At 38.1% G+C, this 19843-nt stretch overlaps 1 protein-coding gene across 3 annotated transcripts in view; it reads left to right on the top strand.

Annotated features, from left to right (window-relative positions):
• The window catches only part of LOC149287481 (copper-transporting ATPase 1-like), a 39276-nt gene extending 19866 nt beyond the window's left edge, over positions 1–19410 (top strand). For 2 of the 3 annotated variants that reach the window (XM_089492859.1, XM_089492860.1), the window contains exons 8-22: positions 972–1194; positions 4627–4860; positions 5922–6013; positions 7489–7616; positions 7899–8053; positions 9593–9727; positions 10094–10288; positions 10896–11078; positions 12298–12508; positions 13377–13523; positions 13729–13871; positions 14290–14493; positions 16940–17057; positions 17805–17907; positions 19134–19410. In XM_089492859.1, coding sequence (XP_089348985.1) covers positions 972–1194; positions 4627–4860; positions 5922–6013; positions 7489–7616; positions 7899–8053; positions 9593–9727; positions 10094–10288; positions 10896–11078; positions 12298–12508; positions 13377–13523; positions 13729–13871; positions 14290–14493; positions 16940–17057; positions 17805–17907; positions 19134–19410 — 2548 coding nt within the window. The remainder of the gene's footprint in view (positions 1–971; positions 1195–4626; positions 4861–5921; positions 6014–7488; positions 7617–7898; positions 8054–9592; positions 9728–10093; positions 10289–10895; positions 11079–12297; positions 12509–13376; positions 13524–13728; positions 13872–14289; positions 14494–16939; positions 17058–17804; positions 17908–19133) is intronic. The other variant, XM_089492861.1, reaches the window with a different exon arrangement.
• The last annotated feature ends 433 nt before the right edge of the window (positions 19411–19843 follow it).

The raw sequence follows: 19843 nt of genomic DNA, 5'->3' as shown, positions 1-19843 counted from the left end.
GGCTTCGTGGACTGCTGGCCCTTTCTTGAGTTTGGCCAATGGTGGGATTAACATGAAGTGGAATGGGGCGACCAGGCCACAGTCTTTAAGTTGAGTGAGCTGCAGTTACCCATCCCCCACCTCTGTTGCACTATAGGTACAGGCTTAATAGGCAAATATGAAAACAATTCTTTTAAGTTGATATGTCTTCCATTAGAAAAATAAATGTCTTGGGCCATAAACATAATTAGTTTCAGAGAGCAGTAAGTCCACAACCTTGCTATGGGTTTGTTGCGGATGCATTACTATACAAAATGTTTGGTGAATATAACAATCGCTTTAGACATAGTGTACAAAAAAAGCCAAGGATCAGATTCAAAGCATGTCTGTAAATCCTGCACTCTTTCATCAACCCAAGTTTGATTGGCAGTACATAAAAGGAAAATGTGAAGTTTTGCATTTAAATTTGGATTAGTCTTGCAGTTGTCCATAATATTTATTTTTAGTGCACGGCACTGATGTTGCCAGATTTCAAGAGACGTTTATTTGCAAAGGGGTCATTCACTCACATGCGATACACCTCACTGTCAAAACAGTGACGAGTCTTTTAAGGTAGTAATTTACATGATTTTGATTCCAATATTTCAGCACTCTTGGAAATCTTGAGCAAGGTTATGTTGGATCTAAGAATCTGAAGAGTCTGTTCATCAAGGATAAGCTCCTACTTTTATATTCTCCCTTGTGCTCGATCAAAATATTGTCAAAAATCTCAGCACAGTAGATGTGCTAATAAATAAAATTATATAAAATTAGTCAGTCATTAGAACTTTTTAGATTTACACACCTGGTAAGGAACTTAATTATAACTCATTCTTAATCCCAGTGTTGGAATGTCCCCAAGTTGAATTAATAAGTGGCACATGCGGAAATACCAGTTTTGGGAGCTGGCAGACTAATGCTTTAAACACACTCTTTTATTTCCTTTTGTGAAGGTGGAAACGTTCCTTCCTGATCAGCTTAATTTTCTGCATTCCTGTAATGGGGTTAATGATACACATGATGTTTATGGATAGCCATCAGCCAATGTTTCACCATCACAATATGACGATGCATGACATTGCTATGCACCACCCTACAATGGTCCTGGAATATCAGATCCTTCCAGGTTTATCCATCATGAATTTGTTGTCTCTCTTGTTGTGTATACCTGTGCAGGTAAGTGAAAACCATCTTTGCTGTCACTGTAGGTGCAAAAAAAAAAGTATACAATGTGCGTCACATGGATATGCAAAGTGCTGGTACCCAGATATGGGTGTCCACAACAATGCTTGTGGAGGTCATTATTGCCTGTAATGTTACATTTTTTTATTTATTTATTTATTTATTTTTTAACATCCTCCAGAAAGCCTGTTTGTCGTCTGCCCCTAGTACTATAACTAGCCAAAACAAGAATCCTAACTGTTAAAAGGAAACTTTTTTTAATTATATAATCCTAAGAAACAAAATCTAATGTTGGCTGAATCCTGAGCAGTCCCTAACTAAACTCGGACGTAATAGACATTCTGCATAGGTTCTGGCTCACCTGTTCCTACTCTTACAGTCCTGTAGCTGGAAGAACACACACAGTTTCTTACCGTTAAGTAAAACCGATAAAACACATATAGTGTAGTATTTTTTAGAAATAGAATAGTGTATTTATGAATAAAACCAGTAGATGGGCCCCTTACTTTGATAGAGCAGTTTCTGGGCACAGACAACCCCTTGACACTGATCCAACAGTAGAAAGTCAACCCTCCAGGAAGGAATTACAAATTGGATCTCAGAAGAAAATGAAGGGGATGGAGACATAAGTTAAGATGATAAACTTTATATAATTATTACAAAAATGTAGAATCTTACAATTTAAATCGTTCTAAAGTGGGCTGAGTTCATCTGTGGAGGACGCCGTGGGACCTACCCAAGTCCATAATTCAATGTAACTGCTGGCGCAGCGGTACAGCCAGTACCTCCTCTTCTAGTGACATCAGCTCACAATAAGTGTTTTGCCAAACAGCTTCTTCGAGTTGCTTAGCAAAACTCCCTCCCTTTCTTTTTATTATGAGAGACTAGCAACTTGAAACATCTGCTAGTGCACAGCTTCACAACACCTCCATGTAGGCTACCTTGTTTGTGGATTGGCGTTAAACCTGAAGATATTTATCACTGTGGAAGGTGTAAAGCCTGTCAGTACACTCATGGGTTTCTAGATTCTTTGGACAATATAACATTAAGGACTCAATCATTCATCAACTGTCACATTATGGGGGTAATGTAGATAAGACTTTTAAGACATGGAGTATTCAGAATGAGGATCCTGGAACATGTCAACAGTTTGCTGTATCACTAGGAATACCCCTGTCTCCCACAATGTACAGCACCAACATGAAGGTAGACCTTTGTGTTTTAAGCTCATTGCCATTGAAAAAGGTCAAACAGTCCCAAGAAAGGGAAACTCAATATAAAGTGACTGCATAGAGAATGCTACTGGATTATACCGGTTACAGACCTTTTCCATGAAGAGTTATGCTTTTTTGCCACACAACTTATAGTGGGTATTGTTTTTTTGTGATACCATCTTCCCAAATTATTGCCTTTTAAAAGAAAATTAATTATTTGGGTGACAATTGATTCTGACCTTGATGGACCTTAAAGTTGACAGTTCCTTTTGTTCATTAACCTTAACAGCTAGAGCCTTTTTGTGTTCCAGCTAAACAATTCACTTGCATCTTTACCATTCACAGTAACTAAACACAGGTTCCCAATATTGACAATAACGGTATGATTCTTGTCGTACGATCCTGTATGAATAGCATGATGATAGGTGGCACTGAGGTATATGCCGTAGTTGTTTATTATTAAACTGAAGGGTTGTTCTTTCTGCATGGGTTAACCTGCCTATCTCCTGTGAGACTGTACTAACCATAAGCCCTAGGATAGGATAGCCACAGCACTTTAATATCCAGGAGTGTGCACCCGTAGCCGTAGGCATGGTTCAGTGTCTTGTGAAACACATGTTTTATGAAGGGTGCTTAGTGTGTTCCACTACTTCACCACTGTATTGGTTTGCCTTTCTGGATGGGCTCTAACGCAGTACCAATTATGAACAGGGGCTCTGATCTGTTAGGTGTTCGTAGAATTCAATAATCAGGACTGGGCGTACGATATGAACACTGTGGCATGTGTGGTAGTTATGGGGTGCCATTGGCTGGTGGATACAATGTTGTAATTTGTAATAACTATTTGTCTCTTTGCGGTGTCTGGCTATGGGAACGCTTTGAAACAATGTAACCCACTAATGTATAGTCCGACAGCTCCGATATCCAATACCTCCTGTTAGGCAGCTCTTTCTTTAGCTCCATCTAGTGGGGACTAACTGTAATATCTGCTGCAGTTACTAATTGGAATCTTTATTCAAGTTTTATTTTGTACAATTTTTAGTCTAGTAGTTAACATGCTACGCACCTTATTTTACTCTATGCGCAGTAGCCTGTATATACTTAACCTAGGGTTGGTACCTTCACTTTTTTCCTCCTCTGGTGCTGGGTTAAACCCGTTAAAAACTGGGGGTATGGTGGTGCCTCCAATCATGCCACAGTACTTTTAAAATTTTCCCATGATTCTTTGTGCTGTAAGTATGATCCCTTAAAGAGACCGTAGTAATTGTTACAGGGAAACACCTGTAGTGCACATTTTGACTGCAGCCCCAGTGTACTTTCTATAGACTAGACAAAGTTATGATGAGACAGATATATCAACCCTGTACCCCAAGTATGATATATAGGAATTCTAATAAGGGATCCACTTGCTGGTCTTCCAGATGAGCTAGAACCTTTGCACAGTGTCTTTTACACCTGGGTTTAGTGAGGGACTTCTCAGGATTCAGCCAACATTTCTTTTTAGGATTATAAAATTAAAGGTTAATTTTACCTAGCTCAAGTAGAGTTTTATTACCACATGAAATCCTTTCGCCGTTTTATTCCTGATACTGTAAACATGAGATCTGCTGGTTATTTCATTTACTGTATGAATACATATCATTCTGCAAAATATTTCTTTTTTTACTGTGTAACCAATCTTGAGTACCTCTTGCTAGAAGGCTAGGCCATTTCATCAAGATCACTAGCTTAACCCGTTACCCCTCTCTTGACATAGTGGTCTTTACTCGAGGGCAGCAGTGTCTTATATTGCATAAATCAGGGGTGTCCAACCTGCGGCCCTCCAGCTGCTGTAGGACTACATCCCCCATACTCCTCAGCCAGCCCCTTAGCTGAAAGACCATTATGGGAGATGTAGTCCTGCAGCAGCTGGAGGGCCGGAGGTTGGACACCCCTGGCATAAACCATACAACTGTGGAATAAGTTCTGCATTAATTTAATCGTATAGAACTGTATGTGCCCTGCTTTCATTGTATAACTGTATGACGGAGTAATCTGTTACCACAACGAAGGGGAGCAGAGTTTTGCTAATGGTGGATTTTACATACTTCTTATTGTGTGCTGGTGTCCTTGTCGTATACCAGTAGAAATTATCTTCATAAAAATTCCCTGTAAACCAAAAACGACTTTTGCATAATGATTACCTTGTAGGTAAGTGTTGTGGTTGTGTCAGTTTTTAGGTGGTTGGTACTTCTATATTCAAGCGTACAAAGCTCTGAAACACAGAACAGCCAACATGGATGTACTGATTGTCCTAGCTACCTCCATTGCGTTCATCTACTCCTTGGTGATCCTTATTGTCGCAATGTATGAAAAAGCAACAGTGAACCCTATTACATTCTTTGACACCCCACCCATGCTCTTTGTCTTCATTGCCCTGGGCCGGTGGTTAGAGCATGTTGCAAAGGTAAGACACTCTGTTTAACTGTATTGAACAGACTTTTCCTTACAAAATATTCCATTTTGTTTGGCACACATCATAAAACCAGCTTGTTGTTCCCCGACGCTACCTTATGAATCATGCATAATAAGCAATTTAGATTTCCTATGCATACTTGTTATTAGTTAGCATGGAGCTATATCTCGCTGCATTTCATGTGTAAGTTGACAATTAAACCCTTTACATGTCACTCCAGCAATCATTATGCACTTTAATGCATGTGAGAGCTGAGAGGTCTGCAAGCCAAAGAGATTTGGGTCTGGGAAAGTGGGCTGATGCATAGAAGGGATTCTACTGATTGTGCCCATGCATTTTATTATATGCTCTAAAAGGCACTGCAGGTTCCCCAGGGGCGTTTGTACCAGACAAATTACACTGACATCTCTCCAAGTACATGTTGTCCTTATGTGTTTACACAGTTGAGTCATACGTTAAACAAATGTTTTAAAACTCACAAATAGCACAATGTGTTAATTCAAATACTTGCATCAAAGCTATAGCTTTATGTAATGTGATTTCGCTATAATTTTATAATATAGAACCACATATGTGTATATAGATTTATTTCCAGAATGAAAATGTTTAGCAACCACTATTTTATTGTAAGGGCAAATTATGGTCCATGTTTTACATTCGCATCCTGCATATCATGTTTTCACACAGCTGCATATTAATCATTTTTGTGTGTCTAGCACAAATACCCTGACTCCTTACCATGCTGTCTTGAGGTAAACAAAACATTTGCTCAATTTTAATAATTCAGCTGAATACTACAACTAATGGAAGTCTTAGGAGGAAGAGAATTGAATGTCATTGCCATAAATAACTAGCTCAGTGTGGTGTTTGAGTCGGGAAAGTCACCTAAAATATCACACAGTAATAGCAGCCTCCAAGTCTAACAGAAGGTTATTGGAGGGGGGGGGGGGGATAAGGGTTAATTTAAAAAAAAAAAAAGTTAAGTGTCCTAAAAACACTGCTATAAAACAATGCAAATATAATATAGTCTTAATGTTTACTATCCATTGCAGAGCAAGACTTCAGAAGCACTTTCCCGGTTAATCTCGCTGCAAGCGACTGAAGCAACAATTGTAACACTGGGAACTGACAACTCTGTTATAAGGTAACAATCTCTATATGCTATCCTTTTTTTTTTCTTCTTCATTACAGAAAACCATACCAGTGACCATATAACAAGCAATCTGCGTCCATTTGCCATATCCATGCTTCAATGTTATAAAACTGTAAAGTATACAAAATGTATGATTGCACATGCACTAAAATAAAAAATGCATTTCAAGTGGATTAAAAGTATAAAACCTAAAAGGTGCTATTGGTGCCAGATGTAAAATTCAAAATATCTTGTTTTGCCCAAGGATCATAGAATGGCTCGAACGGTGCAGTCTTAAAAATGTGCACTAAGAACAGAAAAACTGTTTAATCTCCCTACTAATATAAATAAATTCCAGTGCATTTCTAAATAGGTGATCATCAAAAATTCAAGAAATGTAAATATATTGTTTCATTTCAAAACTCAGTTATGGTATTGTCTCCAATGTGGCAGTTCACCTTCAATGTCTGAGCCAAAATGTTTGAGTAATAATGTACCAGAGATCAGTGTGCTGATGTTGACACTCTGAAACTGAAAATTTGGTCATATGTTTCCTTATTTACCAGCCAAAATTGCTGATATTGGCATTTGAAAGGTTATCTGACAGTCCACAGTGAAACTTTGTACCACTCCACGCTCATTTTTACAAATTTCCATATTTACTCTACAATGTTCACCCCATTATCCGCCCTGGCAGGAAATGTATTAATATTCTTGGTGGAAATCGCTATGAAGTAATATGACTTGCCACAATTAAATTCTTGTTTTCCCTGTTGTACAGGGAGTTGGTTTATAAGGATGTGGATCTGTTTGTGTAACACCTATAAAAATTATTAAAAAATTGACTTCCTCAGTGTCATATGTCAGTTATGAAACTTGCAGTCAGCATATATGCTTCTATTTCTCATTTGTATGGCTATGAGTAATACATTGTAAGTTCTGTGTACAAAAAAATATATCACATGAAAGTTTTACACGTAATTACTCGTATTTGTTTTGAAAATCCTTGTGCTGTTTTCTTACTTTTTAAAACGTTGTAGGTTTTTTGTGTTAATATAATGTTTTCAGACAGCTGTTTATTATCCGCTCTGTTGTCTTGGTCCAGTCTGCTAGACAAATAAACTGAGTCCTTATAAAACTGTCTGTGGTAAACAATAGAATGGCTTGGTCTTAATAACCCAGCCATACACTCTAATGAATGTCAGTGGTTGAATAGACTTCAATAGCATTGCCATAAAGAATCGGCAAGGTGGAAAAGTACCCCAAAATATCACAACTGACAACAATAGCTTAGATTGTAACGAGACAGGCAGTAGGGAAATTGGTATGATTGTCTCTTTAAAGCTTGCAATAGTATTTAAGAGGTGGCAGCGCTGCCATATTGCATACAGTCATCCTAAATTCTAAAGCCTGGTTTGATTTGAAGAAAATGTGTGCTTCTTCTTGTAACCATATTTTTAATTACCTTTCTTGTTTCTCTGGCGCAGTGAAGAGCAGGTGGATGTGGAGTTGGTACAACGAGGTGACATTGTGAAGGTGACACCAGGAGGAAAGTTTCCTGTAGATGGGAGAGTGCTTGAAGGACACTCCATGGTGGATGAGTCTCTAATTACAGGTAATCTGAAAACATGCTTCTAATAGTGCAACATTAGCATGTTAAGTATGCATAAGTGAAAATAATGAGCATTACTAAAATAAAATAAAAACCCTAAGTTATTTTATATTGGAAACAACAAATGTGTGTTACTGCTAAGACAGTCCTTGCCTTGCTCTTTGTAGTTACTGAGAAACTCTGTAACATTTTTTGCTTCAAACTTATCTTGTTTTTTCCCCCCTAAATTCTGTGGAAATTTAAATTTGTAGCTATTTATCTGTGTCCTTTGATGCTATTCCTCAGGTGAAGCCATGCCAGTAACTAAGAAACCAGGCAGCAGTGTAATTGCTGGCTCCATTAACCAAAATGGCTCCCTGCTAATTACAGCTACCCATGTTGGTTCAGACACTACATTGTCACAAATTGTTAAACTTGTGGAAGAGGCACAAACATCAAAGGTAATACTTCCATTCCATGGAATAAATTATTAGCTTGTATTTTTTGCGGTGTGTGTGTGTGTATAATATATAATATAATTTTTTTATTTTTTTTTTACCTCAATGAGAGTAGGCTTTTATCCAGCTGTCTATATAGCTTATCATAAAGACATCTGTTTGGAGGTTGAGAGGGAATGAGAGAGATGAGGGACTCCATGGGCAAGGGTGATGTGATCGTAGCAAGGGTGGTATGGAGAAGTAAGTTACCTGCAGATCTTCAGAATGCATATTGTGTTTAAGAGGATAGATGGTATTCTTCCTTGAATATGTGATCTTAAAGTGGATGTTTTAAAGTTCAAATAAGAAGTGCAGAGATAATTCTGGAAGAACAGTTGTATAAAGCAAGCCATTGGCAGAGTGAAGAGGGCTACAAACGAAGAGAGTTGAGATAAGATAAGAAGACTGGTCTTGCAGAGGAATTGAGAATGGGTTGGTGAACGGCAGTAAGGGGGAGTAAAGCAAGTAAAAGTAATCTATATAGGATATGACAAGGGAATGTGTTAATATTGTAGGTGTCTTGTACAAGAAAATTAGGATTTTAAGATATATTTTGCACCTGAAGACTGCAAGATTTGGTAAGTGACTGAACGTAGGGATGAGGAAGAATGTGGAGTCAAGTGCAACACCAAAGCTGAAAACATGGGGTGTTGGGTAGATTGTGTAATTCTCAGTTTGATAAAGGTATCAGAAGTTGATGATGGAGGAGACAGGGGTGACCATTTCTGTTACATACCGTGTAGGGTAAATTTCTTGTAATTTTGAAGGTAAAATGTGTACCAGGTACATATTTGAGCTACAAGTCTTAAATGAGAAACGTTGCCACAAAAAAGTTCTGTGTATACTACTGTATTGAAAAATAGTTGCACATATTTTAACCTGTGACTTAACATTTATTACTTTTACTTTTCCGCATTTCTCTTAAGATACATATTAAATTAAGTTTTTATGTCATCTCTCGAGTAAAACAAAATATTTGCACATTCATGATCTGCAGTGAAAAAAGAATGCTACGTTTCCAGGGCAGCCTGAATAACATAAGAGTTATGTAAAACCTTTTATTCATTTTCTTCCATACATGCACAGACACAGATTAAATCAGGGCCGGCCCAAGGCAAAATGCCCCCCCTTGTACTTACCTTTCAGCAGTCCTGCGGCGAGTCTCCCTGTTCGGTCTCGGTGCCGGCTTGTAATGCTGAGCGCCGGAAATCTTCCGGCACTCAGCATTACAAGCCGGCACCGAGACCGAACAGGAAGACTCGCCGCAGAGGAGAGAGAGAGGGCCCCTTTCTCTCTCTTTCGCTTTAAAAAAAAAAGGGTCTTGGGGCGGCAAAGTGCTGCCCCTTCAAAAGTGCCGCCTGGAGCGGTTGCCCCACTCGGCTCCATTGTCGGGCTGGCCCTGGGGGCATTTGACGATATAATTAATGTACATTTATAAAGATATGTAACTTTGCAATAAACATTCTAAAATATGGTGATGTATTTTGTTTGTTTTTTACTTAGGCTCCTATCCAGCAATTTGCAGATAAACTTAGTGGCTACTTTGTTCCATTTATTGTAATTGTGTCTGTACTCACACTGGTCGTTTGGATTATTATTGGTTACCGAGATTTTGAGATTGTGGAAAGATATTTTCCGGTAAGTGATTTGAAGAACAACAAACAAACAAACAAAAAAAACCTGAATTATGATAAAATTTATTTCATGTTCTGAATTCTGATGAAATTAATTTCATTAAGATTTGTTTCTGGCCTGTGCTAGTGTGAAGAGTAGACTACAACGACTTTACTTTTACAAAGAAATACAACTGCACACTTTTTAAATGTATACATAATTTACTGACTTTATACTTGCTTGTTTTTGCAGTTGCTTCTTGCAATACAAATATATGGTGTTATTTAGTAAAGCCAATGTTTGCAGGATAGGGAATAAACTTCCAGGTTTGAGGCTGGTGGTGGCTTTTTGGAACATATTATGATTATTTTTCCTTCTTGCTCCCTTAAGGGGTACAACAAGAGCATTTCAAAAGGAGAAGTGATTGTCCGCTTTGCTTTCCAAGCAGCTATTACAGTCTTGTGCATTGCCTGCCCCTGCTCACTGGGACTGGCTACCCCAACTGCCGTCATGGTCGGCACTGGAGTCGGCGCTCAGAATGGGATATTAATTAAAGGTGGAGAGCCCTTGGAAATGGCACACAAGGTGAGTGCAATTGCACATAGGGCATAAAATACATAAAACTAATATGCATAGAGATTTAATTTGTAATGAGCAATATTGTTAAAAAGGGGCGTGTCACCTATGAGATATCAGGGATATATTTTGTTAGTTTTCCAAGTATATTAAAATTATAGCATGGCATATGGCTAATGGTAAAGTACAAAGTAAAAATCTCTGCAAGCATTTATTACATGGCTAACTTATTTTAGGATGTTTTATTTAACAAATTAATGATTTTATTTATATAGTACCAGCAGGTACAACAGCAGTAAAAATGCCATACAGTGGACAACAGAGTAACTACAATAAGTGCTTATGCATTAAAACGGGGAGTACAATAATGTACATACAATAGGAGTCGAGGTCCCCCTGCTCTGTTAAAACAAATTAAAACTGAGCAGTGTGTATTTTGTTTTCAAGGGTGAAAGTTTGACACAATATCCAAGGTGGTTAAAATATAAAGCGATGACAGTGATTAATAGCTGTGTAATTCTTATTAATCAAATCTTAAAATGTATTCATAGACTTCTAGTAAGATCACTGAGTATTTTTAATAATAAACTAGATTTAAAACTTGTATTTCTTTCAGGTGAAGACAGTTGTTTTTGATAAAACTGGAACCATTACACATGGGTCTCCGGTAGTAATGCAAGTGAAGGTTTTGGTGGAAAATAACAGGATGCCTTCCCGCAAGCTTCTGGCAATAGTGGGCACAGCGGAGAGTAACAGTGAGCACCCTCTGGGCGCAGCCGTCACCAAGTACTGTAAAGAGGTACAACATTGTGTAATAGTCATACACTGTATTTATACTGAAATTTCAAGTGTAGGAGAGTGCATGCAAGTTTAAAAAAGCAGGCAAGTTGTCTACAATTTAAAACGCAGGCTGGAACCTTAGGTTCAAATTACAATTTTTCTCCTTGCAACCTCAGAGGGTTGCAAAGTGATTTGCCAGTTGGCCACTTGCTACAGTGAAGATTAAAATAAATGAAAAATGAGCTATTAAGCTATGAGGGTGAGACAATTTCCCCCCAATAAACCAAAGGGGATATATGCAAGGGATGTGAGGGGTAAAAAATATATTTTGAAAAGCATTATGGGAGGCAGGGACCCCCAGCCAATTCCCATTTGGATGAGGATGTATATAATACTTTTTTAGAAGAGGCACGGGCCCATCTGGTGCTCCCCTATCCATCCTTGTCCTGTAGAATTTGGGGGGGGGACTAACTTCAGTAAAAAAAACACCTATCCCTAAGACTCCCTGGTATGGTCCCATAGGGTGGGCTCCTAAAGGGTGCCACCTGTAAAGAAAAGGCCTGTTGGGGGGGGCACAAAATGAGAACAATTAATCTTCTAAAATGGCTGCTGGCATCACAGGAACATTCTTGTATACCAATATACCACATGTGAGTTCATATTGCACTTGCATGCAAAATTTAAAGTCAAATTTAAAGGGACTCAAGTACCCTCACAAGCAACTTGCATATGACTGAAGTAGACTTAACTTCTATGGTAACAGTAACAAACATTATGGTGGATGTTCTGTTCTTGAAGGGTTTTGTTGTCTTTGTTGTTAATTTCTGTGCTGGGCAAAGCTGTATAGTTTGAACAAAAAAGGTAATTTTCAGCTCTGACACTTAACAGTCACATAGTACTTGCCTATTCTTAATGTTTCTCTCCCAATTATTCCACTGAATGTAATGAAATGCAGAATTCAAAACATTACTTCCCAGTTTTGTTGACTGCCCGACCCTTTCCTGGAGATAATTATTCAATCATAAAAAATTCTACATTGTTCATAAATTTTTTCCTCTGTTGGTCTATTTTGTTAAGAACACGCTGTTAGAGTTGTAAAGATGCTGTAGTCAATTTCCAATTTGATCCTGTACGTTTACCATATATCCATTGTGCATCAAACACACAATATAAAACTCTGCTTATGTTCTGTTCCACTACAGTTATTAAGTATTCAAGATGATTTCTTTTTTTACCAGGAATTAAACGCTGAGATGTTGGGCACCTGCTCTGATTTCCAGGCTGTTCCTGGATGTGGAATAAGCTGCAAAGTCAGCAACATAGAACAGTTTCTCTACAGCACTGAGCAGAAGACCAGCACAAAAAACAGCAGGAATACTCTTTTGGTTCAGATAGATGGACAACATGAGGAATCCATACTTCAGCCCTTCATAGAAGCCCCTGATCCAAGTAAGCACACACACTTTGTCTTGTTCAACATATTTAGTCCCATAGGCTTTTTTGGTATCTTACTGTATGCCCTGTTTGCCATGTGATCGTTCAATCATTATTTCCCTTTCCGGGAAGAGAACTCATTGTTTAGCTGTATGTCCTGATTTCAGAAATACCTCACGGACATATGTTTCTTTGGTTTTCTGGACACTGCAAGACACAAGTTGAAACATTCCGGTATACTGAAGCACAGGGTGCTATCCATGAAGCAGCTTAGCGGTCCCCCCAGGAGAACATGTTCCCATAAAAGTATACATTTTTCTAAAGCAGACAACCCAGAGTATTAAAGCCACATCTCAAGATTATGGAAATACCCCCCCATGCATAGGTTTTTTTAAAAATTTATTTATTTGTAGGGTAAAAACATATGGATTTGCATGGAGCCCCTGACCGAGGGAGATTGACAGTTGTTTTGTGTTTCTTCGACTTGCAAATAATCACACTAACTGTTGTCACCTTCTCACCAAGCTGCTTGGCAATGGTCTTGTAGCCCATTCCAGCCTTGTGTAGGTCTACAATTCTGTCCCTGGCATCCTTGGACAGGAATGAAATGGAAAAGGGTATTAGATGTATATAAGATGGAGGAGAGAGACAGAACATCTCCTGTAATAGACATGTGATCACTGTGGTTGGTGATCACATGACCGTACTTCTCGAATCTGAGGCAGTCCTCGTGAATGAGAACTTGAGAGATGTGGCTTACACGGGAGTGTCCCTCTGTAATTTGCATGGGACAATACTTTTTCTGGATGTACATGTACATCCATAGGGTACTGAAGAAGTTTACATTTGTGACCTTTTTTTTTTTTTTTTTTTTTTCTTCTAGCTTCTTTACCGTCTCAGACGTACTCGGTTTTAATAGGGAACCGTGAGTGGATGAACAGAAACTTTCTTTCTTTGAAGAATGAAACCGACGTTCTTATGGCAGAACATGAGAAGAAAGGCCGCACTGCTGTCCTGGTCTCAGTAGATGGTAACTGAACTGTTTTGTTTGACAGACTTTCTTGATAAATAGTCCTGATATGTATATGTATCCCCTTTTAGTTCCAATAGCAAAACTGTCACCAATAGAGATGTTATTGACTTACGCCATGAAATTGACCAAGTCACTTAATATGTATGGTGATTATGCTTCTCACCAAACTTAGGGCAGTTTTCCTGTGTTTTATTTCCTTTAGGGGTGCTGTGTGGTTTGATAGCTATTGCTGACACTGTGAAGCCTGAAGCGGCATTAGCCGTTCATACGTTGCGTTCAATGGGCCTTGATGTGGTTCTGATGACCGGCGATAACAGCAAGACGGCCAAGACTATTGCTGCCCAGGTAATCTTGTGTCATGTTCCCAGGTTATTCCATGGTGTTAATTTACTTTTGGTCTACATTTAAATGGTCATGCTCATCAATCCGCAAATAAGGGACCATGTTGTCATTACATTTCTTCAAAAACCAATAAAACCTATTCATGTGGTAAATTACTGTACTTGGATTATTTAAAAAAAAATTACAAGGGGAAAAACAAGTACAATATTTTTAAAAATTTTTTACACAACATCGAAAACACAATCAAAATACTTTAAGTTTTTAAGTATACAAATCTTCGTTCTTAAGGGTTTAATAAAGTTGATGGACTTAGTGTCAAAATTTGTTAAAAGGCTTATGAAAGCTTAATAGTGTTGAAAATGTAAAAGAGAGGCTAATATTAAGTTGTATAATAGAATGATTTTCTAATTTCTTCCTCTAGGTTGGAATAACCAAGGTGTTTGCTGAAGTTCTCCCATCCCATAAAGTTGCTAAGGTTAAGCAATTGCAAGACCAAGGTGTGCGTGTGGCAATGGTAGGAGATGGAATCAACGACTCACCAGCTCTTGCTATGGCCAACGTGGGCATTGCTATCGGAACAGGGACTGATGTCGCCATAGAAGCTGCTGATGTGGTTCTCATACGGGTAAGGTCGAGTTCTATGATGAACATGTCAACATAGTAACAGACTTGTTTGCTAATTGCTCAGGGTAGATGCAAAATCCAGCCAAATATACTCTCCCATATTACTTACTTCAGAGATGCTAACAGACATTGGTCAGTCTGAGCATAACTATACTAGCACTTGTCCATACTAGTTATTAAGGATGTCATATCTGATGTCATTAGCAAAAGCACACATGGGGAGCGAAATTAATTTCAAAGAACTTTATTTTTTATTTTCTGGCTTTTTTACGTTTACGCAGGAAATTAGGCTTGGCGTTAACAATGTTTTTTAGATTAAATTTCCTGTTTTTTAATGTATCAATAGACTTGACTTATAAGTATGAAACTTAGCTTATCCCCCACCTGCCCTTTGACACTCCATATATGCCCTAACCCATAACTGCCCTTTCAACCTCTTCAGCCACCTCAGCCCCTCAACTGCTTTCATCAGACAACTTGCCCTCAAAACTGCCCTCTTCAGTGACCTACTTTCTTACTTCCCCATTTTCACTCTTTAGCCCCACATCTTCACCCACCTACTCACTTCAGCCTCCATCTGCCCACTGACATCCTGGGCATTTGGCCATACTCGGCTATATCCCCCTAAATCCCTCTGCAAACGTCTCAGCCCTGAACTGCCCTCTTCATCCACCTTTTAGCCTTCCTTATTTTATCAGTTCACAGTTTATTAAAAGACATCATCTCTTTGTCATGGCAGGGACGGAGGCTGTCTGTGCGATGCAGACCCCCACCAGCTGACAGAGAGGCTGATCCTCGATTCTCTGTCAGCCGGTGGGGGTCTGCACGATGCGCACAGACAGCCTCCATTACTCACCTTCACTTACGCTGAGGCTTCTATGAAGCTGCAGTAAAAGTGCCTGTCAGCAACGGAGGTTCACAAAACACCAGGGAGTCGGGAGAGAGGCAGAGCGGTGTATTGGAGGGGGGAGAGAGACGGAAGTGAGAGACCGGCCGACAGTGAGGGGAATCCAGGTCTCCTGCAGCGTTGCGGGGGATCTGGATTCTAGTATTATAATCCGATCTCTGTTTGAGGTTGGATTATATAAGGAGAGGAGTTTTTCAGAGCGTTTGCTCTGAAAAAAACCTTTTTATAATCGATAAAAATCCATTCGACTAATCGATAATGAAAATCGTTGACAACGATTTTCATTATCGATTTTGTCGATTAGTTGTTTCAGCCCTACATGAAATACATACATGGTAATGCAGAGATACACTGATAGCATGTCCGTCTGCACAAGGTACATAATTCAGATACAGAGATACATGACAAAGTATGCAATGTTTTACAAGCCTGCCTGCGGACCGTAAAGTGAAAGAAATCAAAAAGTAATCGTAACACAGAGATGATACAGAATTACATGACCAATTAGTATGACTGCTTATACAGGATGGATAGAACCAGGGTACAGAATGACTAATGTTAGCGTCACTGGGCAGAGTGATGCCAGAGGAGTTTGAGTACACAGCGGCAGTAGTAAAAACCGTGAATATTCAATACAAACAGTAAATAAAAAAACGGAGAAACTCAAATAAGTGGGACCACAAGTCCCATCTGGTGGACAAGAGAGTTGTCACAGGGAATAATAGGCGAATTTAGGGGGTCGGGCGTTTTGATACGTTCAGACAGCTGGATTGTTAGAGATAAGCGAGTGGAATGACGGGGACCCTGAAATGCCCACCATCTGCCCTTTGACGCCCCATATGCCCGCTCAAACCCTCATGCCCTACCTCCCTCTCATCTCCCCATTGCCCCCTTCAGTGACCTCTTTGAAGATTTATTAACCCATGCAATACCAGAAAGCTATAATTACTGCTCTGGCATGACAGGGTTTTTTTTACCTAGTTTTTCTGACCTAGTGGGCAGACTCCCTCGATCTCATAGCGCCATATTAAAAAAATGTAAGGCATTTGATTGGGATTGCTATTCTAATCCGGAATCCAAAATTTCAGACAATTTGCTGCAGTCAAGAGTTAAGGGTGAAGCTAAAATTAAGTAATCAATAAATCTACAGTGCTTTAATAATTCTTACATGCATTATTACATTTTGAGTAATTTTTGTCAACTAATTTTAGTGACAATTTACATAGTAAAAAACTTTTTTTTTCTCAATTTTTAGAATGATCATACAAAATGTTTTATTTTAAATATATTAATGCTAAAGAAAGTTGTACACTATAATTATGTGGATAAACTAAACATAAAATTAAATCAATTCATAAATATATGTACAAAATAGCAAAAAACTTTTGTCTTTAGGGTGTCAAACTCCTGTGGCATCAGAGGATTAAAGATCTTATTGATTTGCTTCTTTTTTTTTTTTACTTCCGTCAAGAGCTATGACACATAGTAGCCTGATAAAATATATCCACACACACAATTAAATAATACTTTCTGCTTACAGAATGATCTTCTAGATGTAGTGGCCAGCATAGATTTATCACGCAAGACAGTGAAGAGAATCCGAATAAATTTTGTCTTTGCTCTGGTCTACAACCTTGTTGGCATCCCTATAGCTGCAGGTAAGAGATAAAACACTCAAAATTCTATAATTCCTTGAGCACTGTGTCAAAAATAAATGTATGTGGAAATTGAAATTCTCAATCCTTCTAAGTGTATGTGGCAAATATATCGCTTATAAAAAATCAAAGTCGACTCTGCAGTTTTATATACCTTATGTGTAAATAAATATAAAAAAACATCACCTTAAATCTTTCACATACTCCAAGTATAAAGATGAAAAAAAAAAAAACACCCTTGGGGTGACTGTTTCTTCATTCAAGAACCAGGTTGACGGAAGAAACCTGTAAATTCGGGATTGCCACTAGAGGAAGCCCAACAAATGGTTTAATGGGGGTAAATAGATTTGGTTGGCTTTAAAGATGTCCCAGGTAGGACATGGGTGCAGGATGACCAGATTTGAAAAAAATGGTTTTAAAATAACAATTTTCTACTTGTACTTATTGCCCTATAACTTGCAAAAAGCATTAAAACATTGAGTATTTCTAAACTCAGGACACATATTATACTCTATGTAGCAGTTTTTTTTTAATTTGCTTTTATAGATAAGAGATCTGTTCATTTTCACTACATTTTATTATTTATTTTCGTAAATATATATATATATATAGAGTGAGAGACACAGATACAAATCTATATATATAGATATATATCTATTTTTTATATAGATGTTAGATATTTAGGAAAATGTTACACTTGAATCTGATTTGTAAAGTTTCTAACACTATAATATTTTCCATTTGATAAAGGTGTCTTTATGCCAGTTGGTCTGATTTTGCAGCCATGGATGGGTTCAGCAGCAATGGCTGCCTCTTCTGTTTCAGTAGTTTTTTCTTCTTTGTTGCTTAAACTGTAAGTAAAGTCGGTGCAGTGCTATTAAAACATTCTTATGCATTCTTATTTTTTATGAAAATTGAAGTCCAATGCATTAACTGCAGGCAGATCAGTTCAAATTATTCTATAGTTATTGTAGTTATTAAAACGGCACTTTTGTATCTAATTCCTCCTCCCTTTGACTGTCTCTACTAAAAACAGGAAGTATACTTAAGTACTTTTCCTGCACATGTGCTATAGCTTCCCTATTGAAAACTGGGTGTCAACCTTCTATTGAAATAGGAGTACTAGCAGGCCAGTGTTCAGCTAACATGCTTGTAATTGGATGCCACTATCTCCATTGATGTTTGCAATAGCATTACAGTGCATGTGCAGGAAGTATACCCAAGTACACTTCCTGGTTTCTGAGGAAGAAAATGAGACATACATATACATAACATTCCAATATGAAAGTTAAGCGCATGTATGGATAAATGCTGTGGTGTTGCTACACGGTTCATTTCAGTCTAAAATATTTTACAGAGTTGTAGTTATTTGTAAACATTGTCTTTAGACATGCAATACTTTGAGGATGGCTGTTTCAATTTGCAAAATTACTGTCCATTCTTATGAAGTCTTGTGATTTTTCTTGTTTCAAAAGTCTGTTAGCTTACAGCTATTAGCTTGTTTAGTGTCACTCTAAGAACACAGTAGATCCAAAGTATCTCCAGAAGGGTTAACTGACAAATGAACATGGCATGTGGTAAAATTGTGTCATGTGGCTGGACAATGGTAGCCAACCTGGCAACTGTAGAATTTAAACATCTGATTCTGGAAGGCAACATGAACTTTCAGAAATGATATGGCTAAGCAACAGTCGAAGTATGGAATTAATCACTGGACATGAGTAAGGTCTTTCCTTACTCATGTCCAGTGATTAATTCCATACTTTGACTGATCCAGCCACAGGATCGAGTTTTGGAAAACAAGACAAGAGTTACAAGGAATAACGTAGTTTCAGAACAGATAGAAGCCTAAAAGAGATTGTGCAGACGGCTGCCTTTAGTGGTCTGCAAACAAACTGTATGGAGGTCTGAATCAATAGAATAGAAACAGGAAATACAAATCTTTAATCACTGCATAGAAATCTGTCCATGGAAGTGGTAGTGGAAAAAGGTGGTTGATTGCGTGTTGTATTTAATATATGTGTATTTTGTAATAGGTAGGGAACAAATAAGTAATGTAATGTGATTTCATTTGTGCAGCTACCGTAAACCAAGTAGAGAGAAGCTGGAACTCAAAGCACAAGGCCAAATGCACCAGAAGTCTCTTTCAGAAATTAGCGTTCACATAGGTATCACGGAAAACAGAAGAAATTCTCCCAAGCTTGGTATCTTGGATCGCATTGTTAATTACAGTCGAGCGTCCCTCAATTCCTTTCTCTCCGACAAGAATTCCCAACACAGCATCCCTCTGCATGAGCCAGACAAGCATTCACTCCTTGTTGGGGACTTAAGAGGGGAGGAAGACACCTTCTTGTAAACAGCTCATACAACATATTGTGGTTACATAAAAACAATGTCTGCTTTGTGATGCAAATTATGCTGAAGGTTCTGTGTGAAACAGTAGTTAGGACTCCTATTGCGTATCTAGATCAATAATCACATACAAAAGACGAAATACATCTGTACTAATAGGCGCAAAACACCTTGAGGGAAAAAAGTATTGTATGTCGACAAGAAAAAAAAATACCAATGAGCCTTTTGTAGCAAATTATGTAGCCGAATGCAGTAATAGCTGAACAGATGAATGAAGGTACTGAATGTCATTGATTTGCAAGTGAACGTGCCTTATTTCCTTTAAATTGTCTTTTTTATAGCACTGAATGTTGAAGGATTGAGAGATTAACTAAGAGTTTAAAATCAGTATACTGATTATATATGTGAAACAGGTTCTAGTTATTAGCATTTTATTT

The sequence above is a fragment of the Sceloporus occidentalis genome, unplaced genomic scaffold, assembly GCF_023333645.1.
Source record: "Sceloporus occidentalis isolate IW3139 unplaced genomic scaffold, rSceOcc1.0.p SCAF_60, whole genome shotgun sequence".
In the NCBI taxonomy this organism is placed as follows: domain Eukaryota; kingdom Metazoa; phylum Chordata; class Lepidosauria; order Squamata; family Phrynosomatidae; genus Sceloporus; species Sceloporus occidentalis.
The sequence above is the reverse complement of the archived record's forward strand: the minus strand, read 5'-3'. Positions and strand labels throughout refer to the sequence as shown.